We start from the raw sequence: 21,772 nt of genomic DNA, 5'->3' as shown, positions 1-21,772 counted from the left end.
CCAGGCAGAATGAGAGCCATGACGGACGGCCGGATTTGAATGACCATTTGAGTTGAAACAAATATCAAAACCACCACTTTTTACAATGGTGATTTATTGCTGTGCAGTGGACACGTTTTCTAAGCCCGATTGTTTGGCGGGAGAGCATTTTTCAGCACAATATAGCTCAGTAATGCGTACCACCTTTGAAGAACTGGTAAGCATCCAGAACTTTTAGATCATCACTGGTTTATGGGGACACCCCATTTACGATAGATGGATAGATAGATAGATAGATACTTTATCCATCCCTGTAGGGAAATTCACACTTCCAGCAGTATCATGTGTTAGAAATAAAACAATAATAAAGTAAAAGGAATATAATACATACATACCCAATGCAACGTGTTGATATAGAGTATTTAGATAGTGCTACATAAAATACACACTGTAATAAAAATACGGTAATATGCAATATGGGGGTGTGGTTTAATGTGGGTTTTACTCCCCCGGGTGGAGTTGAAGAGGCTCATGGCATGATATCGTGATACCATACCTGTCACCCTTCACGTTTTTGCCGTACAAAGTACGTTTATTATGCACTTTAAGATGTGTACGACATACAAGAACATTGGATACAATCATCAAGTCGCAATGGCCGAACCTGAATTAAAACGCCGTAAGTCATTCTGATCTGAAAACAACAGGCGGGGTTGATTGAGTAAATTTAAAATACACGTCGTCTTAAAAAACATCGGATTTTATGCGGTAGTTGCGTAGTGAAAGGAAGTCCGTCTCTTTTTAGAGAACCGGCTTTTTCGGCTCAACTCATTAAAGAGAGCCGGCTCTCAAACGGCTCACTTGCTTTGATGCATTATATTATGAATTATTATGTTGTATATAGAAGTCAAGAAATAAAGGAAGTATAAAAGGAGAAAATGAAAAAAGACAGGTTTGTGGTTTTCCCTTTAATCAGTATATTAGCAACAATAATTCAATGCAGAAAATGAATTCATAATTTGAATAAGAAAACGTATTATTCTACTTAATTATATTTACCTGTGTTTTTTCCTTGTACAGTGAACGTCTAAGCTACTTAATTTTTGAACTTTTTTGATAATAAACCTCATTCATGTCGAGCAACTCAGGATCAGCACAACAAAATGTTAATTAACAATATATATGATATAACAAAACACATGTACAATATAACACGTTAAACTACATAAATAAACACGTTTGGAAAAAAAATATAGTGTAAGATTATTTTGTATTTTGTAAGGGAAAATACGACAGTTTGTAAGGGCATGGAGCCCTGGAGCTTGACAGGTATGCGATACAGATTGTGTGAACTGAAGTCAGGCTATAGGTCCCCCTGCTGCTAATGTTATCCTCAGTTTCTCTAAATTGCGCTTTTTGTGCTTTCGACCAAGTGAGCCACTTCATCACACAGCTGCACAATATTCGTTTGATTAGTCATAGATAGATAGATAGATATAGATATAGATACTTTATTCATATACTTTAGTCATTGCCATAGGTGTAGAATAGTATAGCTTTTGTTGTTGTCTATTGTTAACTGGCTTTAAGTCAAGTCACGTCATGTGCCCTTAATCACAAGAAGTCTCAAAGGGCTGTACAGACAATACACAGACATAATTAAAAGTAAGCCTACCACTATAGTTTTTAATGACATTCTTATATCTAGTGAAGGATTTTATACATTTTACTATGAAGGATTTTATCAGATTTAGTGCAAGCTACATTCATTGAGTTTAATGCTGTAGTTATTTACTGACTGTGCCTTTATTCGATGAGCAGTGAAAGTTCAGGGCACCCTGGTAGGAAATATTGTTTACAGATATGGCGGGAACGGGACGTAAGGCTGATAAGATAATCAGCATATCCGACGACACAGAAAGGCCCTGATGACGGAGGACGGCAGGCATTGTTTTGAGTAACGCTCTCCACTGTTTTGAGTTTTCCAGACATCGCGGCGAGATGGTGGAGCTCACATTGGGCTTCATTGGCATGCCGATGGGAGGAGCCGGCACACCATCTTGCGGGAAGACGTGGGCCGAGAGGAGAAGCGAGAGGACTTGAAGAGAGGGTTTCCCAGAGACTCCAACGACACTAATTCGACTAATTCGGCCATATTCGATGGAGTTCACTTAGTTCAATTGTTAATGAAATTAAATCTGCCCCCGTGTGAAAATGTCGGCTTTTCTTGTTCATCTTTTCCATCAAGAAACGAGCACGCATCGTTGGGTGAATGTAGGTTGTATTTGGTAATTCGAACAATTTGGTAAACGATACATTTTGATATTAAATTCCCAACACTAGAGATGGGATATTTGAGTTTTCCATAATCAGCAATATTGAAACAATATTGCAACATATTAGTTGATTTGTAATGAATCCAGAAAGTATGATATTTTTGTTTTTTTAATGCATTACATAAAATAAAAGAAATAGTCCCGTATGTAAAACACTACTTACTATGGTTTACTGCCCTACGTCATGGTGTCATCAAGTGGTCAGGCCACGTGTTTGTAAATGGTCAATAGGACTTCCACCAGTCACTGAGAACTTCCAAAGCACTTTACAATAAACTTCACACTTTTCCGATTCACACACACACTCACACACCGATAGTGGATTCAGCAATGCAGGGCGCCTACCTGCATATCGGGAAAATTGGAGCTTCAGTTTCTTGCCCAAGAACCACTTAGCTCAGGAGGTAGAGCGCTCGTCTTGAGATCAAGAGGTCGCAGGTTCGATTCTCGGCTCCTCCGTGTTATACTGTATCTCAAAGTGTCCTTGGGCAAGACACTGAATCCCTAATGCCCCCAATAAGTAGGTAGGCGCTTTGGGAGGGGACTTGAAATGGGCTATATAAATGCAGACCATTGAAAGGGAGTGTGTGTATAATTTGACCCTTAGGTGTTGCTGAATGTTATAATAGAATAGAATATGCCTTTATTGTCATTGTTACAACATGGGATATATTATAACAACGAAATTGTACGACTCAAGGTCCACATTATTTGACCCTTAGGTGTTGCTGAATGTTATAGGTCAACCATAAACAAGTGCTAAAAAGCAAAATGAAGAAAAAAAAAACCTACAGACACTGAAGGTGACCAAACCACACTTTGTGTTCTCATTTTATTGCCCAGCCTTTTTGAAGCTTTTGAGTACCTGTAACAGCAAGATGGCAGACAATTATGTCAGCTCCCTTTATGTGACGCACCTTTTGTTAAACAATTGCAAAATGTTTCGATCTACGAGTATTTAAAAATATATTTTAATATGAAAGTTCATTTTTTTTTTATTATTAAAATCAATATTTTTTTAATGAATTTTTCTCACACTTCACGCTTATCGGATCGCTTAACCATCTGGTTCGTAGGGGCACCACTACCCGTGGTGGGTTTTGGGCAGGTACAGCTTGGCGTTGCCCATCCCTCTCCAGGGCGTTTTTTGGGGGGTTAATGGTAAGCTTTATTATGGTGCTTAGCATCACACAATGTTCCTTTAAAAGCTGTTAAAAATGAACCGTAAAAATAATGAAAAGAAACAAAATACCATACGATACACGCACAGCCTTAACACTCTCCAAATTGCATGCAATATTTTCTGGAATTTTGAGTCCGCCAAAGATAAAACTGTTGCGTCCTCATCTACAACTAATGGATGCAAGGTATTGGAAAAAGACGGGCAAAAGCCTCCACATCACTTCTGATCTCCGTTGCACGCTCCTGGAATTTCTTTCGCTGTGTTAATAATTGGAGGAACTCTTTCGGATCGTCATCTCTATTCAAACTTCTCTGCACCTCCGAAGTCAGCTTCATACCTAGTGCATAACAAAAAAACACATTGAGATATAGACACACTCATTGCACGTGACATTATACCTCCACCTTACTTTCCCAAAGGAAGGTTCCAGAAACAATTCATCAGTGAGAAGTTTTGAAGTCTATGGATTTAAAAATGGCCCATTACTCTAAAAAAATTTACCTTTATGTAAAAAGTCTGCAACCTTCCTGAAATCATCTTCTACCAAGCCTCTGGATGTCAGTGCCAGAGAGCTGAGTCTTAATCCAAGAGGGGTCATACCGTTCTGTTCCCCTGGAAAACAGCATGAGTTAGTTTCGAATTACAATAGAGAGTGGTCATGTTTTATTCCCCAAAGAAATATATTCAAGATGTGAAGTACTACTTTCGTTTTTTGGGGAAAAAAAAATAATGGTCTGGTATTTTGAAAATTCTATGCAATCTACTGGCTATGTAGATGTACTTTTTCAAATGTAAATTATCCTGATGTGTGGCATACTTTTTAGCAAATCACTCCTTGTCTAACTGTAAGCACAGCAAACTCAGAATACCGCTATTATGTAACAATGGATTTGGTAAAAGAGTTTGGAAGAGTGTGTGATAAGTTATGTGTGGATGTTGGGAAGAGTAAGGTGATGAAGTGTGTACGTGATGGAGTGGGCATTGCGTTAGAAATAACGTTGCATGGACAGGAACAGGAAGTAGTTGAAAGCCTTAAGTACTTGCGTTGTGATGTGGCTGCAGTTGGTGGAATGGAGTGTGAGGTATTGCACAGGGTGAATCAAGGAAGCAAGGTTTGGGTGCTCTGAGGAGAGTGATTAGCAACAAGAGTACGAGTATGAATGTTAAGAGGGGACTGTAAGAGATTGTGATTGTGCCGACTGTGTTGTATGGTGCAGGGACTTGGAGCTTGAACGCCGATTTGAGAAGGAAATTAAATGTTTTTGAGATGAAATGTTTGTGAAGTATGTTAGGAGTCACAAGATTGGATGGATTGAGAAATGATTGAGTAATAGTAGAACAGAGCAAGCGTGTGGATAAGAGCGTACTCAGTTGGTTTGGAGAGGATGAGGAGCGAATATTTAAGAGGATCTACAGAGCAGAAGTAAATGGAAGGAGACCAAGAGGTGTTATGAGTGCTCTGCAGGAAAGAAGTCTAAATATAGTGGAACCTAGAGCTCTTGTTAGAGATAGTGATGAGTGGAGAGGTGTTGTAAAAGGATAGCTGGGATGTTTAGATGTGTTCTAAGGGATGGGCAGGGCACCCGTATGATGCGGCAGGGGTAAACCAGTGAAAGCTGTCGGGCCCTGCTGTTGAATAGAAGAGTGTGTTGTGTCACCCTGACCTGAGTGACATGGCCACTTTCTCGTGTCCCGTTTCATCTGGAGGGACAAAAGCATGACCAACTTGGGTGCCGAGGTGCTTAACTTGTTTGGGTGTTTGTGCATTTGGGTTGGTCATGTCCCAAAAAATTTGTGTGTGTTTTTTGCTACTTTTCCCTTTTTTATTTTCTTTGTTTTTGTATGTGTTTGTCTTGCTGTCGGTCAGCCCTCTTGAGGGATATGACCAGGGCAGATAGATAGATAGATAGATAGATGTAAAACTACTTGCATGCATAAAAAAATGCATAAACAATTTACAATACCTGGACTGGCATGCGTACTACAAAAAATATTGCAGGCTTCCAGAACTTTTTCAGCTTGTACTGCATTTACTCCTTTACCGCTGAGGTCCAAAAGTATCATGTGAGTGTCAGACCCACCTTAACATGAAAATGAGAAAGCAAACAACATGATAGTGTAACTATACAGCTGAGGAGTGTTGAGAAGCACACCAATTTTGATTCTTTGTTACTGACAGTTTCTCCCTCGTCCAAACGGCTGGTCGGATCAATTATCTAACCTATATGAGGGAAATTTGTGAAAATGGAAATTTGATCTTCTCTCTTTAAGAGAATTGTCTGTGATTCATCAAACTTTCATCAAATGTCATGGCCGAAAGAACACAATATTTGTGAGAGTACTGCGTTTTAGCCAGCTTATCTTGTCATAAAACAGGGGAGGGCAAACTTTTTCAGTTGCGGGTCGCATTGGGTTAAGATATTTTGCATCGGGGACAGAAAAAAATGGCTAACTGATGTTTTTATTTGTTTGTATATGCTAATACAAAGTCTTGAATCCGATACTTTGGCATACATGAGGAAAAAACGATAACGTAAGCCTATCCAATTTTTCTCGTTTATATTTAGATAATTAAGTTATATTTCATTATATATTTTTTGATAGAGGGACGTTTTTATCTATTTTTATTTAAACACTCGAAATTTATGAATAAATGTAGTCATTTACATTTTCATTAAAAGTAAATGAGGCAAAGTATTATAATACCCCCTGTTTTAAGCATTCAATTTGATCATTAGCGTTGAAAAACTCAAAATGCAATCAAACTAGTACAGAAATGTTTTTTTTACTGTGCGGTATTTGTTAAATATCTTGATAAATAAAAGTATTAAAGATAAAAAATAGTAACTATAGAAAAATGCATTCATCTATCTGAATGTGGGCCATGAGCGCAATAAAAAATATAGTTTTTATGGGGGCACAAGGCACCAATACATGTTTCTTTTCAACATACAGTGCCTTGCGAAAGTATTGGCCACTCTAAAAACTTCGAGACATATTGCTATACTTTAGGCCTAAAACGTATCGGTAAAAAGCTCAAAATATTTTGTGAGGGTCAGGAACCACTGCCCGAAGATGGCTGGGATGGGCTCCAGCCCCCCCGCGACCCTAATGAGGATAAGCAGTACGGCTAATGAGATGAGATAATGAGATGAGGAACATGTGAAACACAATCTTTAAAAGAAACTAAGTGTATTCAAGTGTAACAAATAAAAAAACTGAAGAATAGATGATGCGAAAATATTGTTCTCCTTTGAGTTAATACTTTGTACAATGTCCTTTTGCTACAATCAAAGCCAAAAGTCTTTTTGGGTATATACCTCTTTAAGTTTTGCACATCTTGAAACTGAAATATTTGTCCATTCTTCTTTACAAAACAGCTCTAATCCCTTAAGGTTTGATAGTGATTGTTCACAGCATTTTTAGATCTTTCCACAAATTCTCTGCAGGATTGAGAACTGGACTTTGGCTTGGTCCTTATAATTTTTTATATCATTAGTTTTCCATTCCGTTGTAGACTTTGCTTTATGTTTAGGGTCGTTGTCTTGTTGTAAGGTGAACCTGCACCCCATTTTCTTGCAGACAGTTTTATAAATATTATCTAAAATGTTGAAAAAATTTGGTTCCATTTCACGATTGTGTCTCACATGTTATTGATTCTCAGTTTTTAGCTTTACGTTTGAAGCCCAAAATGTGGCAATATGACAAAAAGTTATTGGGGGGTAATACTTTATCGAGGTGTTTACACGCATGCTCCATTCCAGAAATTTGCAATCTGTGCAAACAACAAAAACACAGATTATATCATTTAATTCTTAATTTTCACAAAAACAATTAGGGTAGTCCAACCCCATTTAATTACCAGTAATAAGCTTGTAGCCATGCTTTCTGAGGGCTGTGCACAGAGTTTGGCAGTTGGCAAGAACCTGCAAGTGGTAAGCTTTGAACTCTGGTGTCATGGCTTGCTTGAGAGCTACAGCAACACCTACAGACAGACAATAAGAAACACAAAACGTTAAGCGCATTTTAAATCAATGAAAGGTACAATTCATTGTCTTTTAATGTGGTGGACCTGCGATGAAATGATTGTGCGGGCCGCCCTGCAGCCCTGGAAATACCGCCTGATTGATTAAAGACTCTGGAGTGTCCGTTTCATTTCCTTTGGCCTCAACGTTGCGGGCACCTGGAGAAATATGATCAAAATTCCAAAGATTGCTTGGTGACAACGATGGCTCGATGAGGAAAAATTGACCTTTCCTGCAGAATATCAACCCAGCTCTGCAGCCACGCAGTGTCTTGTGAGTGGTGGTGGAAACAATGTCACAGTATTCGAAGGGTGACGGCACAACTCCAGCGGCCACAAGACCACTGATGTGTTCCATGTCACCCATCAGATAGGCGCCACTCTCGTCGGCGATCTGCCTCATCCGGGCGTAGTCAATGTTACGGGGATTATAACCCGTTTCTGTGAAAAGTTACAAAATGTACCTCTTCTAAAAATGGAAGCCAATACACGTGAATGCATGATGCATGACCTGCAACGATGAGTTTGGGGTGGAAAAGCTGCGCATTGTCTTGCAGTCTGTCATAGTCGATGTAACCAGTTTCAGGATTCACCTGAAGCCAGAACACTCAATCTCAAAAGATTCACCCCAATATCCCCAAAACCAAGCAAAAGTCATAATACTGTCTGAATTCTCGAGAACTTAAAGTGCCTAGCGAAAGCAAAACATTTGCAAGGCTCTGTAATAAAAGCAAAATGGGCGATGATTACCTTGTATGGCATGTATTCAAAGAAGGTGGCGATTGCAGAGGATTTCTCCTTTTCGTTCACAAAGGTGTGAGTCAGGTGGTGTCCATCAGAAAAGTCCAAGCCCATGATTCTACCGCCAGGCTGTACAATGGCAGTGTAGACAGCAAAGTTGGCAGAAGGACCTTATAAAGACAATAATTAAGGTTAATGATTTTAGGTTGCTCAAGGAAAGATTTAAGTAGGGTAAAATAAAATAAATGTCAGCCCTCATTACCTGAATATGATCTCACATTCACGCCCCAATTTTCAGGGTCCAGACCATAAACCTGCAACGCTCGATTTTTGCAAAGGCTCTCCAGCTCATCAAAATGTTCAGAACCCCCATAGACCCTAAACATTGGAATTTCATAGATTTGATCTCAATAAACCCGGAATCAGTCCGGTGCAAAAATGTCAATAATTACTTTGGTAAGATCATTCATTTTCACCTATGGCCTGGATTTCCCTTGGAGTACTTGTTGCTCAAACAAGACCCCAGTGCCTCTAGAACAGCTTTACTGAGGAAGTTATCTGAAGCAATTAACTCCAGGCCAAACACTTGCTTGTGTTTTTCCCTGTTTATGAGAGAGAACACCTGAAACACAAATGTGACAAGTGGGACATGATTCTGTCCTATCTTTTATCATCATTCAGTATATCATGCCATTCAGCTTCCATTAAAATTGACCCTCAATTAGTGTCTACACAAAATTGACAAATAATGCTATTAACGTTCATCATTAACAACAGCACTTGAATCACTAGACTCTGGCCAAAGACAAGGTCGATGAAAAAACAAAGTTGTACTTCTTACGTAAGGATTCTTCACAGTAGTGGCAGGCATATAATTTCAGTTCCGAGGAGAAAATACATTTATTTACACAAGTGTCAATTATAACATAATTGTTCTTCCAGATCTGCATTCACAAACACTAAAATAAATTAGGAAAAAACATTGCAATGGTCAGTAAATGTTACCTCTATAGAGCAAGTGCAGGGGAAAAAAAATATGGAATTACTTCATTCTGAGGAAAAAAATATGGAATCAGTGCATTTCGAGTAGAAAAAAAGCACACACCTAGTCAATTTCCTTTCCTTAATTGGGAACCTGGCAGATTAAGTTTGCTCGTTAGTAAGCAGTTAAAAACAGTGCAGTGATGACACCTTGGAGGGCTCCTGGAGTATGTGGATTGGCAAGAATCATGGCTGCAACAAGAGAGATGTCTTGCTTGGTTGCCAAAGATGTGGGCTGTTCAAAGTGAGCTCTATTAAAAAGATTTGGACCAAGTACAAACAGCATGGGAAGGTTGTTAAAGTCAAGTGTACTGGTAGGCCAAAGAAGACATGTAGGTGTCAAGACAAACAACTAAAGTCTATGTTTTAAAAACAGAAAATGCACAAGACAGATAAAGAGAAAATGGGAGGAAGTTGGAGTCAGTGTATGTGACAGAACTGTTCAAAATCACCCAAAAGAATTGGGATTTTCATTTAGGGAAGCTAAAAGGAAACCATCGTTGATGCTCAAACACAAAAGAACAAAACCGCAATAACCATGGAGAGCCAATTGTGGTTGAATGTTATTTTCAGTGATGAGCCACCAATCTGCATTGGACATGGGGATGATGCTGGAACCTTTGGTGCTGTTCCGGTGAGATTTACAAAAAGGACTGCCTAAAGAAAACATCAAAATTCCCAGAGTCCTTAATGATATGGGGTTGCATGTCAGGCAAAAGTACTGGGACGTGGCTGTGGTCAAATCTGAAAAAAAAAAGCACACGTCTACATTGACAATTTGGACAGCAAATGTTCGGGGATGATAAACTCATTTTCCAAGATGACAATGCATCATGCCACAGATTAAAAACTGTGAAAGCATTTCTTGGAGGAAGACGAAAGTTAATGTCATGGCCTGCAAATAGCCCAGATCTCAACCCAATTGAAAACCTGTGATGGAAATTGAAAACATCGTCCACAGCAGGGCTCCAACCCGCAAAGATGGTCTGAGAACTGCAATCAAAGAGAGTTGGCACCAGATCAAATCCATGCCTCAATAACTGCAAGCTGTCATAAAAGCAAAGGCGGTGCAACCTAATACTAGTGATGTTTTGATTGTTATTTCTTTGTCTGTTTTTCATGATTCCATATTTTCTTCCTCAGAATGGAGTGATTCCAAATGTATTTCCCTGCACTTGCTCGATAAAAGTAACATTTACTGACTACTGCAATGTTTTTTTCTCAATTTATTCTAGTATTCCTAAATGCCAATATGTTGCAATTTGGAATGTCGTTACGATTGTTTCATGTTTTTTTTCTACAGAATCAAATGTCTGAGTGAGGGCTTCCCCAAGACTGGCAATTCCATACTTTTTGCAAGGGGTTGTAGATTATGAAATTGGATCGCACAATGAAAAAAACCCACCCAGAATAGGTAGAATCCTAGACCCAGCCAATATTTTCTCCAAATCTATTTCACTGACCTCAGAGTCATTGCTACTCAGAGGTTCTATCATCATCTTGTGGTGTGAGACCCAAGTCATCTCCATGACGTTTCTTGAAGAGATAGCAGTCGCAGGCCTCAGCTGTGATGAACTGCACAACACAGTCAAGTAAGAGAGGACTGATGGTGTTTATCTTGAAATCACATGATTTATAAGATTAAAAAAAGTTCATTTTATTCAGCTGATTCAAACGATGTCATTTTTGGGAGGGGTTAGGGTTGTCAAGTTAAAAAAGATGGGATCATATCTAAACAGTATTTTCAATAGAAAGGGTTTTGCACCCCCCCTCGTCTTAGTTTTTGTGACACATTTTGTGTTACAGTTTACGAATTAAAAGGTGCATTGTGGAATTTAGGTCAATGCAACATGCTTCAAAGAAATGCCCCGCTGTGACTTTTAAACCGCTGCTATTCATGAGTATGAATCATATAGCACAATAAATTACCAAATTATTAATTTGGTCCATAGAATTGATGTAAGTGGAGTAAGTTGTAACGCCCTTGAAAAATGGAGTCGGAAATTAACAGACATTATAGTGAGTGTCGATAGCCTATCTTTCATCATTGCTAGCTGCGAGCAGAACACAAGAGACAGGACCTGTAATCATACGCAAGACATTGCTTGGAAGTGGAAAACCAGATCCTTCCTTTTTTGTGTGAAAAGCCCAATCTTGACAAGTTTAGTTTCCATTTCTCTTTGTAGTTTTAAAGGGTGGCTTTGATCAACTAAGAAAACATTGGTCATGGTAACGGATTACAACATTGAAATCAAATTTGAGATCTCCTTTTGATATTTGATGACTCTGCTGATTATGTTTTCATATTGTTACTTTGCTTGCTTATTTTCTGTGTAAATTTAAGTCAAGTCAATTTTATTTGTATAGCCCTTAATCACAAGGAGTCTCAAAGGTCTGCAAAGACCACAGATTATTACATACTACATATTATTATTATTACACCATACTCTGATCTAAAACCTACATGAGGGCAAGGAATAACAAGGAATAACCTTAGCATGTTTATTGTTACTAGCTGAGGCTATTTATAGTGGCCCCTTTTATGTTCCTTGACCAGTAGCTGCAGACTACTTGACGTTGTCAAAGTTAATTTTTCAAAAAAAAGACTGAATATATTTATTTTGTTGGCCTGGCCATAATAAACTATTAGCTTGTTTACACATTATACATCTAGAGTGAAATATAGGATTCTTGAAAAACACAAAAAATATAAATTGAAATATTTGCAGATCTACCAAAAAATAAATTGTAAAATAAAAAACAATTTGAGCTTTTTACACGCTAAACAGACGTAAAGTATAAAAAGAAATCAACAACGCAGAATCCCTGAAAAAAAAAATGCAAAAAAACCCCCCAAAACATACAAGTATTAACGCTGCATTGCAAAATATAAAATAAAACTATAATTCAATTTTGACCAATTTAGACACAGATCCTTTGAAAAACACATCCCCCCAAAAAAAAGAAACATCAGCTGTGTCCACTGGAGAGTGAGAACGAGAGAGTGATCCTTATTGAGAAGAAACCCGCTTTTCTACTTTAAAGAGCTGGCTCAAAGAGCCCTTTTGTTTGCCATCGACACATCATTGATAATTAACTCATAAGTTAAAGGATAGAATAACCTCATAACCTTGACCATTGAAAAATAACTGGAATCTGTCATAGCAGTAATCATAAAAACAGCAGTACTGATATTTAATACTGTAATTTACCTGATCACCGAGATGAGGATTACATTTAAAGCCACAGTGTGTAATATTTGACCACGAATGGCACTGTGTGGACAGTTACGAGCGAAAGCCAGTGCCACAGTGCACAGCATGGCGGCTTGGGACCGACCAAACACGGCGGAGACTTAAGTTGGGATTCCACTGAGAAAAACAAAAAAGAATTCTTGCGCTACGATTAAAAAAAATAAAAATCACTATTGATACGATAGTTCATGTATTTTTGCCTAGTGTTCAGATTAATATTGTTTTTTATAAATGAAAATTTTTTGTACCACTAGGAGGCACTAAATATTATACACTGTGCCTTAAATTAAACTCAAAACTCATTTGGCTGATTTGGTTTGTTTACCCGCCAATACGATGCCTTAAAATCATTCGGCATCTGAACAACACTAGCTATTGTTCTTTTAGTCTAATTAGATAATGAGCATTTTTCTGTATATCTTGTGTCTTGTTTACCATGCCTCAGTTTGCTTTTGGGTGTGACTTGTTTGCCGGGTCATTACCTTTCAAAATGAATGTATTTATGATTCAATACTTTACAGAGGTACACATTTATCACATATCTAGCTTCTCTATTTTTGCTCTAAAAATGCACATGATTTACGAATTTAAAATCTACACAATGTTTGGGGGCGGGGATCATGCTCCTGCCCTGGACCCACCTGGACCAGGATTCTTAAACTCAATTGACTTGGGGGCCTCTGAAGCTCAGGTCCGGGTGAGACTTGGCCAACCAATTATGGAGTTGCACCTCTTTTTTCTTGACAACTTTTTGGAGATTTTGGGGCGTCCATAGCAGGAGCAGGCTGACAATTAGCTTGTGTTATGTAAAATAAAAACGCATGTCACTGTTGTAGTTTGTGAATTTTGCATTATTTTTTAAAGGCCATCCATTATCTGCACCGATTATCCTCAGTAGGGTTCCGGGGGTGCTGGACACCCTGAATTGGTTGCCAGCCAGTCACAGGGACAACTTGCTTGCTCATTCACACCCATGGACAATTGGGACCGGCCAATTAACCTGACATGCATGTGTTTGGAATGAGGGAGGAAACCATGGTGCCCAGAGGAAAACCCATGCAAGCACGGGGAGAACTTGCAAACTCCGCACAGGCAGGCTGGTAGCTGGATTTGAACCCATGACCTCAGAACTGTGCCGCGGACGCACTAACAATTCAGCTGCTGTGCCATCCCATTTTTTTTACTCGATATTGGTATTTGAAATTATTTTTTTCTACCACTTGGAGGTGCTAAATAACAATGTCCCTTTAAACTTTAATATACATAACCAGTAGGTCAAACTATCATCCCATGGGCGGCAAGTTTGAGACCCAAGACTGTCCATCCACCAGGGTCTCACAAAATTCATTGGGGAAACACTCTGTAGCACACTATGAAAATAATCTGTCTGACTTACCTGTCCATGACTTGGAACAACTTGCTGGAAGTAGAGGGAGCAAATGGCCAGAGTTATCTTGGTTACGTTGACAATCAGCTTTCCAAAAAGTTCACTAGGTGGTAATATTGAGGTGCCAAGCTTAGCTTTAATTGTTCCCAAAGTAAGTTTCAACTCATAATTTATAGGCACCAACACTTTTTTCTATGAGGAATATGAGCAGACTCCAAATGTCACCAATCAAGAGCCACTTCCTTATGGCTGCAAAAATATAGTCAGCTACAAAAAAAAACCTCTGTTGCCTCAAACCATGGAGAGTGTAAAAGTATATGCTCCCAACTGTGAAAATATTTATGTTTAGCATTCAAAAGTGCTGGAAGGATCAGGTTTATGTGGAAGACCAACAACTGGAAATTGGGTTAAAGTTGAGGCACCAGCATATTCCTCTTTCCCTGGGGCATCTCTTTGTTAAGAACTGGTTTTGTTTCTAATTCACAGACACCTTTTAGAAATTATGGTTGCATGTCCTTTGGTAGGACTGTAGTTAGATGGCATTCAGTGTGGATAAGCCTCCCTCAGGTCCCTCTCTTCCCTTGGTTAGTCTTTGCCTTGCTATAATCATATTTCATTTTTATTACCATATGTTGTTTTTTTATTTTAACCATTGTGTGCGTCTGTATATTAGGTGTTTTGGGTTGTTTGATGGGGATTTGATCGTTTTATTGTTTTACACTGAATTTTAGAGAGCACTTTGAATGGCAATTTATTCCCGTAAAGTTCTTAAAAAAAATTCTATTTGATCATATATCACAAATGGACTAGAAACATTGCCGTCCAAGTGCCAAGGTTGCATTCAACTCATCATGAAAAACAAGTCTGATCATACAATCACACTCATACCAAAGACAATCATAGCAGAATTACATGCTATCAAAGTGTCCAATGAACAAAAACGAGGTGATAAACCCCCCATGTTTGACAATTCAAACCTTTAGTTTGACCTCAAAGATTAGATTCTCCCTTCAAGAGAGCACTACCTTTTCATTGTTTTCCAGAAGACAGACGCTATGTGGCCCAGACCTGGTCCGCCATCCTTCTCAACAAAATCTTTCGATAACATACCTTTTGCTTCCCGTGAGGTAAACTAAGTAAATATTTCACAACAAACAGTTTTTGGTGCAGGGGCAAATAATATTTCACTACTGACATGTGATGAAAGAATTCCCGGTCATTTAAATGAGTTGATAATCTTAACCACAGGTTTCTGGATCAATGATTTCTTATTTTCTATCGAATTTCTTTCCCCGATCCTGTTTTCGAAGACTGCGAGGGCTTGTGTCAACAATGTCTTTTTATTCTTTTGTATGATTCAATTTTCCTTGTCATTTGAACACATATAGTTTCTTAGTATCAAACAGGTGCATTATTTATTTGTGTGTCTCTACGGTTTTCCTTCTGGACTGGTCCATCATTATCCATATCAATAAACTGAAAAATCAAAAATTTAAAGCTACAATTAAAACAGGTTTAGGGTATTGCTTTCTTCATGATAAATGCTAGACAATATGATGCTATGTCGAATTAATCTGGGTAGGAAGTCATGAGCAATATATGCTCGTCGAATCATAAACCACCGAAACAGATTTTGAATTCAATAAATATAATTCACTTTGCAATCACATATTCATAAAGATCTTTTTTAAAGTTATGAAACCACTCAACCAACTTACAGTTGGGTATCCACCCTTACAGAAATATGTACACACTAAAGTGGAAGCCAATTACCACAATGTCAAATGAACCTTTGTCACCAGATATTTGACATAAGGAAAACTGTCCAGTAGTAGACTTTGCTGATCACAAATAAACGTATTCTTTACATATGAACGCAAGTACTTCAGGATTAGATGCCCTCTATGTCAAACACAAGGCCAAAAACATGCAGTTGAGTCTTTGAGTAGAATTACCTTCAAGTGGACAGCAACCCCAAAAATATCAGGATTATCTCTATGGCTCATATGTTCTTAGTTTTTCTTTGTGTTTCGTGCTCCTCTCTCTGTTTTACTGCAGGTACTGTGAGGGAGGGGGCGTGTCTGGCTGCTGCTCTGCCGGGGCACACCCGCCTCTAATCATCTCATCAACAAACTACACAAGCTTGGTTGTTGCAGCAGATCTCTGTGAGTAAATTCTGTCCTGATGGTATTTTAAAATCCCATCCTTATACGCGGCGCTGTTCAAGATTTTCTTGCCATGACTTTTATTCTTAACGGTTGCTCCTTCTCTCCCCAGAGATGGTTCCTGTCCTACTGAGTTCCTGATTCCAAACAGCCTGCTCCCTGCCTGCACCACTTGCATTCAGCTTCCAATGAACTCTGTAAAATCTCTCCTGCCTCACTTGCCTGCATTTCGGGGTCCAGTCATTTAGCAAAGATTACAATGGTAGAACATTCCTGGCCATCACATATAGCAACCCTCAGACTAACATACTCGCACTGCAAAACCAGATGCTACAAGTTACAGATGGGTAGATGCCACATTCAATTTTCAACTTCAATGAAGAGCAGGAACACCAATCCAGGATGCAGATGGTTTTTAAAATGCCAACTTAATGCCTAACCTAATGACTTAATATCCCAAAAAGAACTGGAGAGAATACAACAGTTCACGCAAAGACACTTAACTGATGTAAATAACTTCAACTTAACCAAAAAGACCACATTCCAAGCAATTTGTGATATCTTATATCCACAGTAGATGACAAAATTAACTACAACCAACACTCCATCCTTCTATTTTCTGCACCGCTTATCCTTGGAAGGGTTGCAAGGGGAGCCGGAGCCCCTTCCAGCTATCTTCAGGTAGTGGAAACCATGAACTGTCGCGGGGCACACAGAGACAGACAACTCATTCACTGAGTCACACCTATGGACAATTTAGACCGGCCAATTAACCTGACATGCATGTGTTTGGAATGTGGGAGGAAATCGGACAGCCCGGAGGAAACTCATGCAAGCACGGGGAGAACATGCAAACCCCCCATGGGAAGGCTGCAGTAGCTGGAATTGAACCCTGGATCTACGCAACATGGGGCTGCATGCTAACCACCCAATTGCCGTGCCACCCGTAACAAACACTCATCTGGTCCTATTCCTTGCTCATAGTCTATACGCCGTTCCACAAAGCTATAAAGATGAGGAAGAGTTTGGTGGATGACCTGTAGTTTCCAGGTCTATTTTGTCCCTACTGACCGCCATAGGGGGTGCTTCAAGCACTAAATTTTATATTCGCGCATGCGCAGTTTGGGAAAAGCAAACCATATATTAGTCACTCCATCGTAAAATCCAGTACCATCACAGGTGCTCTACCTTTTTATTTTCTCACACGGCGGGTGCATGCCGCAATCTTTGGCTTGAAGTTATTGGCGTAGAAGGCTAGAAGGCTGTCTAGGGTTTTGTGACCTGCCCCCATTATGACTTGGCTTCTGACTTGCTGTTTTATGATAGTTAAATATATTTTAACCAGGAACCGTTCACTCTCAGACTTATGGAGTTTTCTTTTACTAATCATACAGAAGAAATTTGAGCAGAACACAAAATAAAACAATAAGAAATCAAAACAAAGTAAGAAATAAATTGGAATCTGGCACCATTTAGACCGAAAAGTTATGTATTTGTAATTTATTAGAATTCCCCCTTAACGTCACACCAATACCAAAACAAAGCACCATGAGGTGGACTGTGCTTCGATGAAGGTGCGAAACTAGTCCGGATGTCCTCGACGGTCAAGCGGTGCAGATTGGTGTCTCAACTCACACCGTCTGTGCTCATGTTTAGCCTCTAAGGGGCCTGGTTCAGCACTTGGTGGTTGTGCGCAGGGTGTGTTTTCTGCTCGGTCGGAGACACACAGCGGCTCTGCCCAGTGCTGCTCATCGTGTCCCATCTTGGGGTCTTCCGCTATTGCCGGTGGGCCTCACTTTGTGCCACTAGCTTAGGCAGCCTTTCAGTGGGTTTCACGTAGGGGTTCACTCTTGCTCGCCTCGGTTTTGCATGGAGAACGTAAGCGCAAGCCCTATGCCTTATCAGCTTGGACATTGCTCGCATATTGCTGCTGCCTTCGTCCCAGAGTTGCTCCCGGACCCCATTTCTCTCAGTGGGGCTTTTGTGCCCCATGCTTGCGTTGCGCTGTTTCTCCTGCTAAATTGTGGGGACTGGTGTCCGTATTATGTTGCCTGTGCCGACTTCTGCCTTCAGGGATGCGCTCTCATTCTACCAGGCCATTGCCATTTGCTGGGCCGCCCTGCACTTTTACCAAGTTCGAATTCATCGATGTGACCTCCCACCACGCCGCTCGGCGTTGTAATTCATCCAGGGGAAGCTTTCCGTGCTTAAATCCCTGCATCTGGTGGTCATCTGGGGTATATTAAATAGTATAATAAAAAGAAAGAATGTAAGTAATGCATATCCAAACTATTTTATTGATAAAAACAGTAAAAATTATCATTTAAATCAAGTTGTGGAGAATTTCAATAGTTATTTTGTAAATGTTGGACCACAGCTAGCTGCAAATATCCCAGAGTGCAGTAGTAAACAATTTGAGTCACTGATAAAAATGAACTCCAAGACCATGTTTTCATCTGGGGTTACGGAATCAGAAATCTTAGACGTGGTTAACAACTGTAAAAACAAAACATCTATGGATTGTTTTGACATTGATATGGTACTAGTTAAGCAAATTATAAGTAGCATTGTGAAACCATTGACCCACATATGTAATCTACCATTTCTAACAGGCAAATTTCCAAATCAATTGAAAATAGCAAAAGTTATACCAATATACTGGACTGTCTCAAAAAATTAGAATATTGTGATAAAGTTCTTTATTTTCTGTAATGCAATTAAAAAAATAAAAATGTCATACATTCTGGATTCATTACACATCAACTGAACTATTTCAAGCCTTTTATTATTTGAAAACTGCTGAATTTGGCTTACAGCTTAAGAAAACTCAAAAATCCTATCTCAAAATATTAGAATATCATGAAAAAGTATACAAGTAGGCTATTCAACTAATCACCTGAATCATCTAATTAACTCGAAACACCTTGCGAGGGTTTCCTGAGCCTTAAAAACACTCAGCTTGGTTCAGTAAACTAAATCACAAGTATGGGGAAGACTGCTGATCTGTCTGCTGTCCAGAGGACCATCATTGATACCCTCCATCAGGAGGGTAAGACACAAAAAGAAATTTCTCAAAGAGCAGGCTGTTCACAGAGTGCAGTTTCAAAGCATATCCACAAAAAGTCTGTTGGAAGGGAAAAATGTGGCCGGAAACGCTGCACAACCAGGAGAGATGACCGCAGCCTTAACAAAATTGTGAAGAAGAGCCGCTTCCAGAATTTGGGGGAGCTTCAAAGACAGTGGGCTGAAGCTGGAGTCCAGGTATCAAAAGCCACAGTTCACAGACGTGTCCGGGAAATGGGCTACAATAGCCGTATTCCCATGGTCAAGCCACTTCTGAACTCAAGACAACGGAAGAAGCGTCTGACTTGGGCTATGGAGAAGAAGCACTGGACAGTTGCAGAGTGGTCCAAAGTCCTCTTTTCAGACGAAAGCAAGTTTTGCATTTCATTTGGAAGTCAAGGCGCCAGAGTCTGGAGAAAGGCTGGAGAGGAGCAAAATCCAAGTTGCTTGAAATCCAGTGTGAAGTTCCCACAGTCAGCAATGGTTTGGGGAGCCATGTCAGCTGCTGGTGTTGGTCCACTGTGTTTCATCAAGTCCAGAGTAAATGCAACTGTGTACCAAGAGATTTTAGAGCACTACATGCTTCCATCTGCTGAAAAGCTCTATGGAGATGAGGATTTCATTTTCCAGCATGATCTGGCACCTGCCCACAGTGCCAAAACCACCAGTAACTGGTGCACTGACCATGGCATCACTGTCCTTGATTGGCCTGCTAATTCCCCTGACCTGAACCCCATTGAGAATTTGTGGGGTATAGTTAAGAAGAAGATGAAAGACACCAGACCTACAAATGCAAATGAGCTGAAGGCCGCTATCGAAGCATCCTGGGCATCAATAGCACCTCAGCAATGCCACAGGCTGATTGCCTCCATGCCACGCCGGATTGATGCAGTAATCCGTGCAAAAGGATTCCCAACCAAGTACTGAGTGCATCAATGGACATTTTCAAATGTTTGATTTAGTTTTGCTGTTATAAAATTATTTTTTTTACTTGGTCTGAGGAAGTATTCTAATATTTTGAGATAGGATTTTTGAGTTTTTTTCAGCTGTAAGCCAAAATCAGCAATATTCAAATAATAAAAGGCTTGAAATAGTTCAGTTGATGTGTAATGAATCCAGAATGTATGACATTTTTGTTTTTTTAATTGCATTACAGAAAATAAAGAACTTTATCACAATATTCTAATTTTCTGAGACAGTCCAGTACAAAAATGGAAACAAGTATATTTTTGCAAACTATAGACCGGTATCTCTGCTTCCTCAGTTCTCTAAAATATTAGAGAAACCTCACAATAATAGACTAGAACAATTTGTAGATAAACATAAATTGATTAATGAAAGTTAATATGGTTTTAGAGCAAACAGATCAGCAACAATGGCTATTATTGATGCAGTAGAAGAAATCACCCATAGCATAGATAAAGAGATACGCAGTCGGGGTATTTATTGACTCTAAAAAAAACATTTGATTCCATTAATCATAATACAGTATACTATTAAAAAGACTGAAAAGATATGGCATCAGGGGTGTGGCTTTGCAATTGATTAAAAGTTAGACAGGGAGGAAGCAATATGTAAAAATGGGAGAGTTGTCATACCTTGACGTCTGTTGTGGAGTACCACAGGGTTCGATCCTGGGTCCAAAGTTATTTAATTTATATATTAATGATATCTTTAATGTGTCAAAACTATTGAAAATAGTAACATTTGCAGATGACACTAACATTTTCTATTCAAATGATAACTATATTTATTTGGTAACCTGTATTAATCGTGAATTAATTAACCTAAAAGTACGGATGGATATAAATAAATTATCTTTAAACTTAAATAAAATCGAAGTAATATTCTTTGGTAATCACAAGGCAAATCAAGACTTAGAAGTAAAAATGGATGGTTCTGCAATAGAAGCTGTACCAGAAATTACGTTTTTAGGGGTCATAATAGACAATAAATTAAGCTGGAAAACACACATCAGACATATACAAACTAAAGTATCCAAAAGCATTTCACTAATTAATAAAGCCAAATTAATTTTAAACTATAATGCATTGTATTTATCATATTGTTCTGTAGTTCTGCCATACTTAACATATTGTGCAGAAGTCTGGGGCAATAAATACAAAAGTTCACTACAGCCCCTTTTTATCCTCCAAAAACGTGCAAGTAGAACCATACACAGGGTAGGTTATCGAGATCATACTAATATTTTATTCCTGCAGTCCAAATGATTAAAATTAGATGATTAAGTAAAATTTTTCACCGCACAACTGCTATTTAAGGTCAACAAAAACATAGTGCCAGAAAACATTCATAAATTATTCATTTAAAAAGAAGGAAATTATAATTTAAGGGGCTGTAGTAAATTCATAATCCCTAAGGTGAGAACCACCAGGAAAGGTATGCGTGTCTGTGTGTGGAGTCAAACTTTGGAACAATTTACAAGACAAGATCAAACAATGTCCAACTTTTCACTTGTTTAAATTTAAATACAAAAAAAATATTCCTGGCGGAATACAGAGATGCAGAAAATCGGGTATGAGTGATACGAGAGATTGGGAATAGTGCGTCTAGAACAATGGTTAACTTTGTGTTATTG

General features: G+C 38.9%; 1 protein-coding gene across 1 annotated transcript; it reads right to left on the bottom strand.

Annotated features, from left to right (window-relative positions):
* Positions 1-3,668: 3,668 nt before the first annotated feature.
* LOC148374160 (serine hydroxymethyltransferase, cytosolic-like) lies at positions 3,669-10,863 on the bottom strand. Its single transcript, XM_088320749.1, has 11 exons — positions 10,768-10,863; positions 8,740-8,885; positions 8,526-8,641; positions 8,273-8,433; positions 8,034-8,115; positions 7,751-7,963; positions 7,571-7,681; positions 7,361-7,483; positions 5,463-5,579; positions 4,000-4,110; positions 3,669-3,835 (listed from the first exon to the last, which is right to left on the bottom strand). The coding sequence occupies exons 1-11, from the start codon at positions 10,831-10,833 to the stop codon at positions 3,669-3,671; spliced, it is 1,413 nt and encodes a 470-aa protein (XP_088176875.1). The 5' UTR covers positions 10,834-10,863.
* Positions 10,864-21,772: the final 10,909 nt, after the last annotated feature.

This window comes from Urocampus carinirostris, chromosome 1 (assembly GCF_059441175.1).
Source record: "Urocampus carinirostris isolate Australia breed hairy pipefish chromosome 1, RoL_Ucar_1.0, whole genome shotgun sequence".
Taxonomy (NCBI): domain Eukaryota; kingdom Metazoa; phylum Chordata; class Actinopteri; order Syngnathiformes; family Syngnathidae; genus Urocampus; species Urocampus carinirostris.
Note: the sequence above shows the minus strand (reverse complement) of the source record. Positions and strands in the feature narration are given on the sequence as shown.

What these genes read in the sequence shown, in the direction of transcription:
- LOC148374160 (XM_088320749.1), bottom strand. Translation starts at nt 10,833, where the DNA reads ATGGAGATGACTTGGGTCTCACACCACAAGATGATGATAGAACCTCTG. An exon ending in GTTGATATTCTGCAGGAAAG is followed by an intron (nt 7,682 to 7,750) that starts GTCAATTTTTCC and finishes ATATTTCTCCAG; the next exon opens with GTGCCCGCAACGTTGAGGCC. An exon ending in GCACAATCATTTCATCGCAG is followed by an intron (nt 7,484 to 7,570) that starts GTCCACCACATT and finishes GTCTGTCTGTAG; the next exon opens with GTGTTGCTGTAGCTCTCAAG.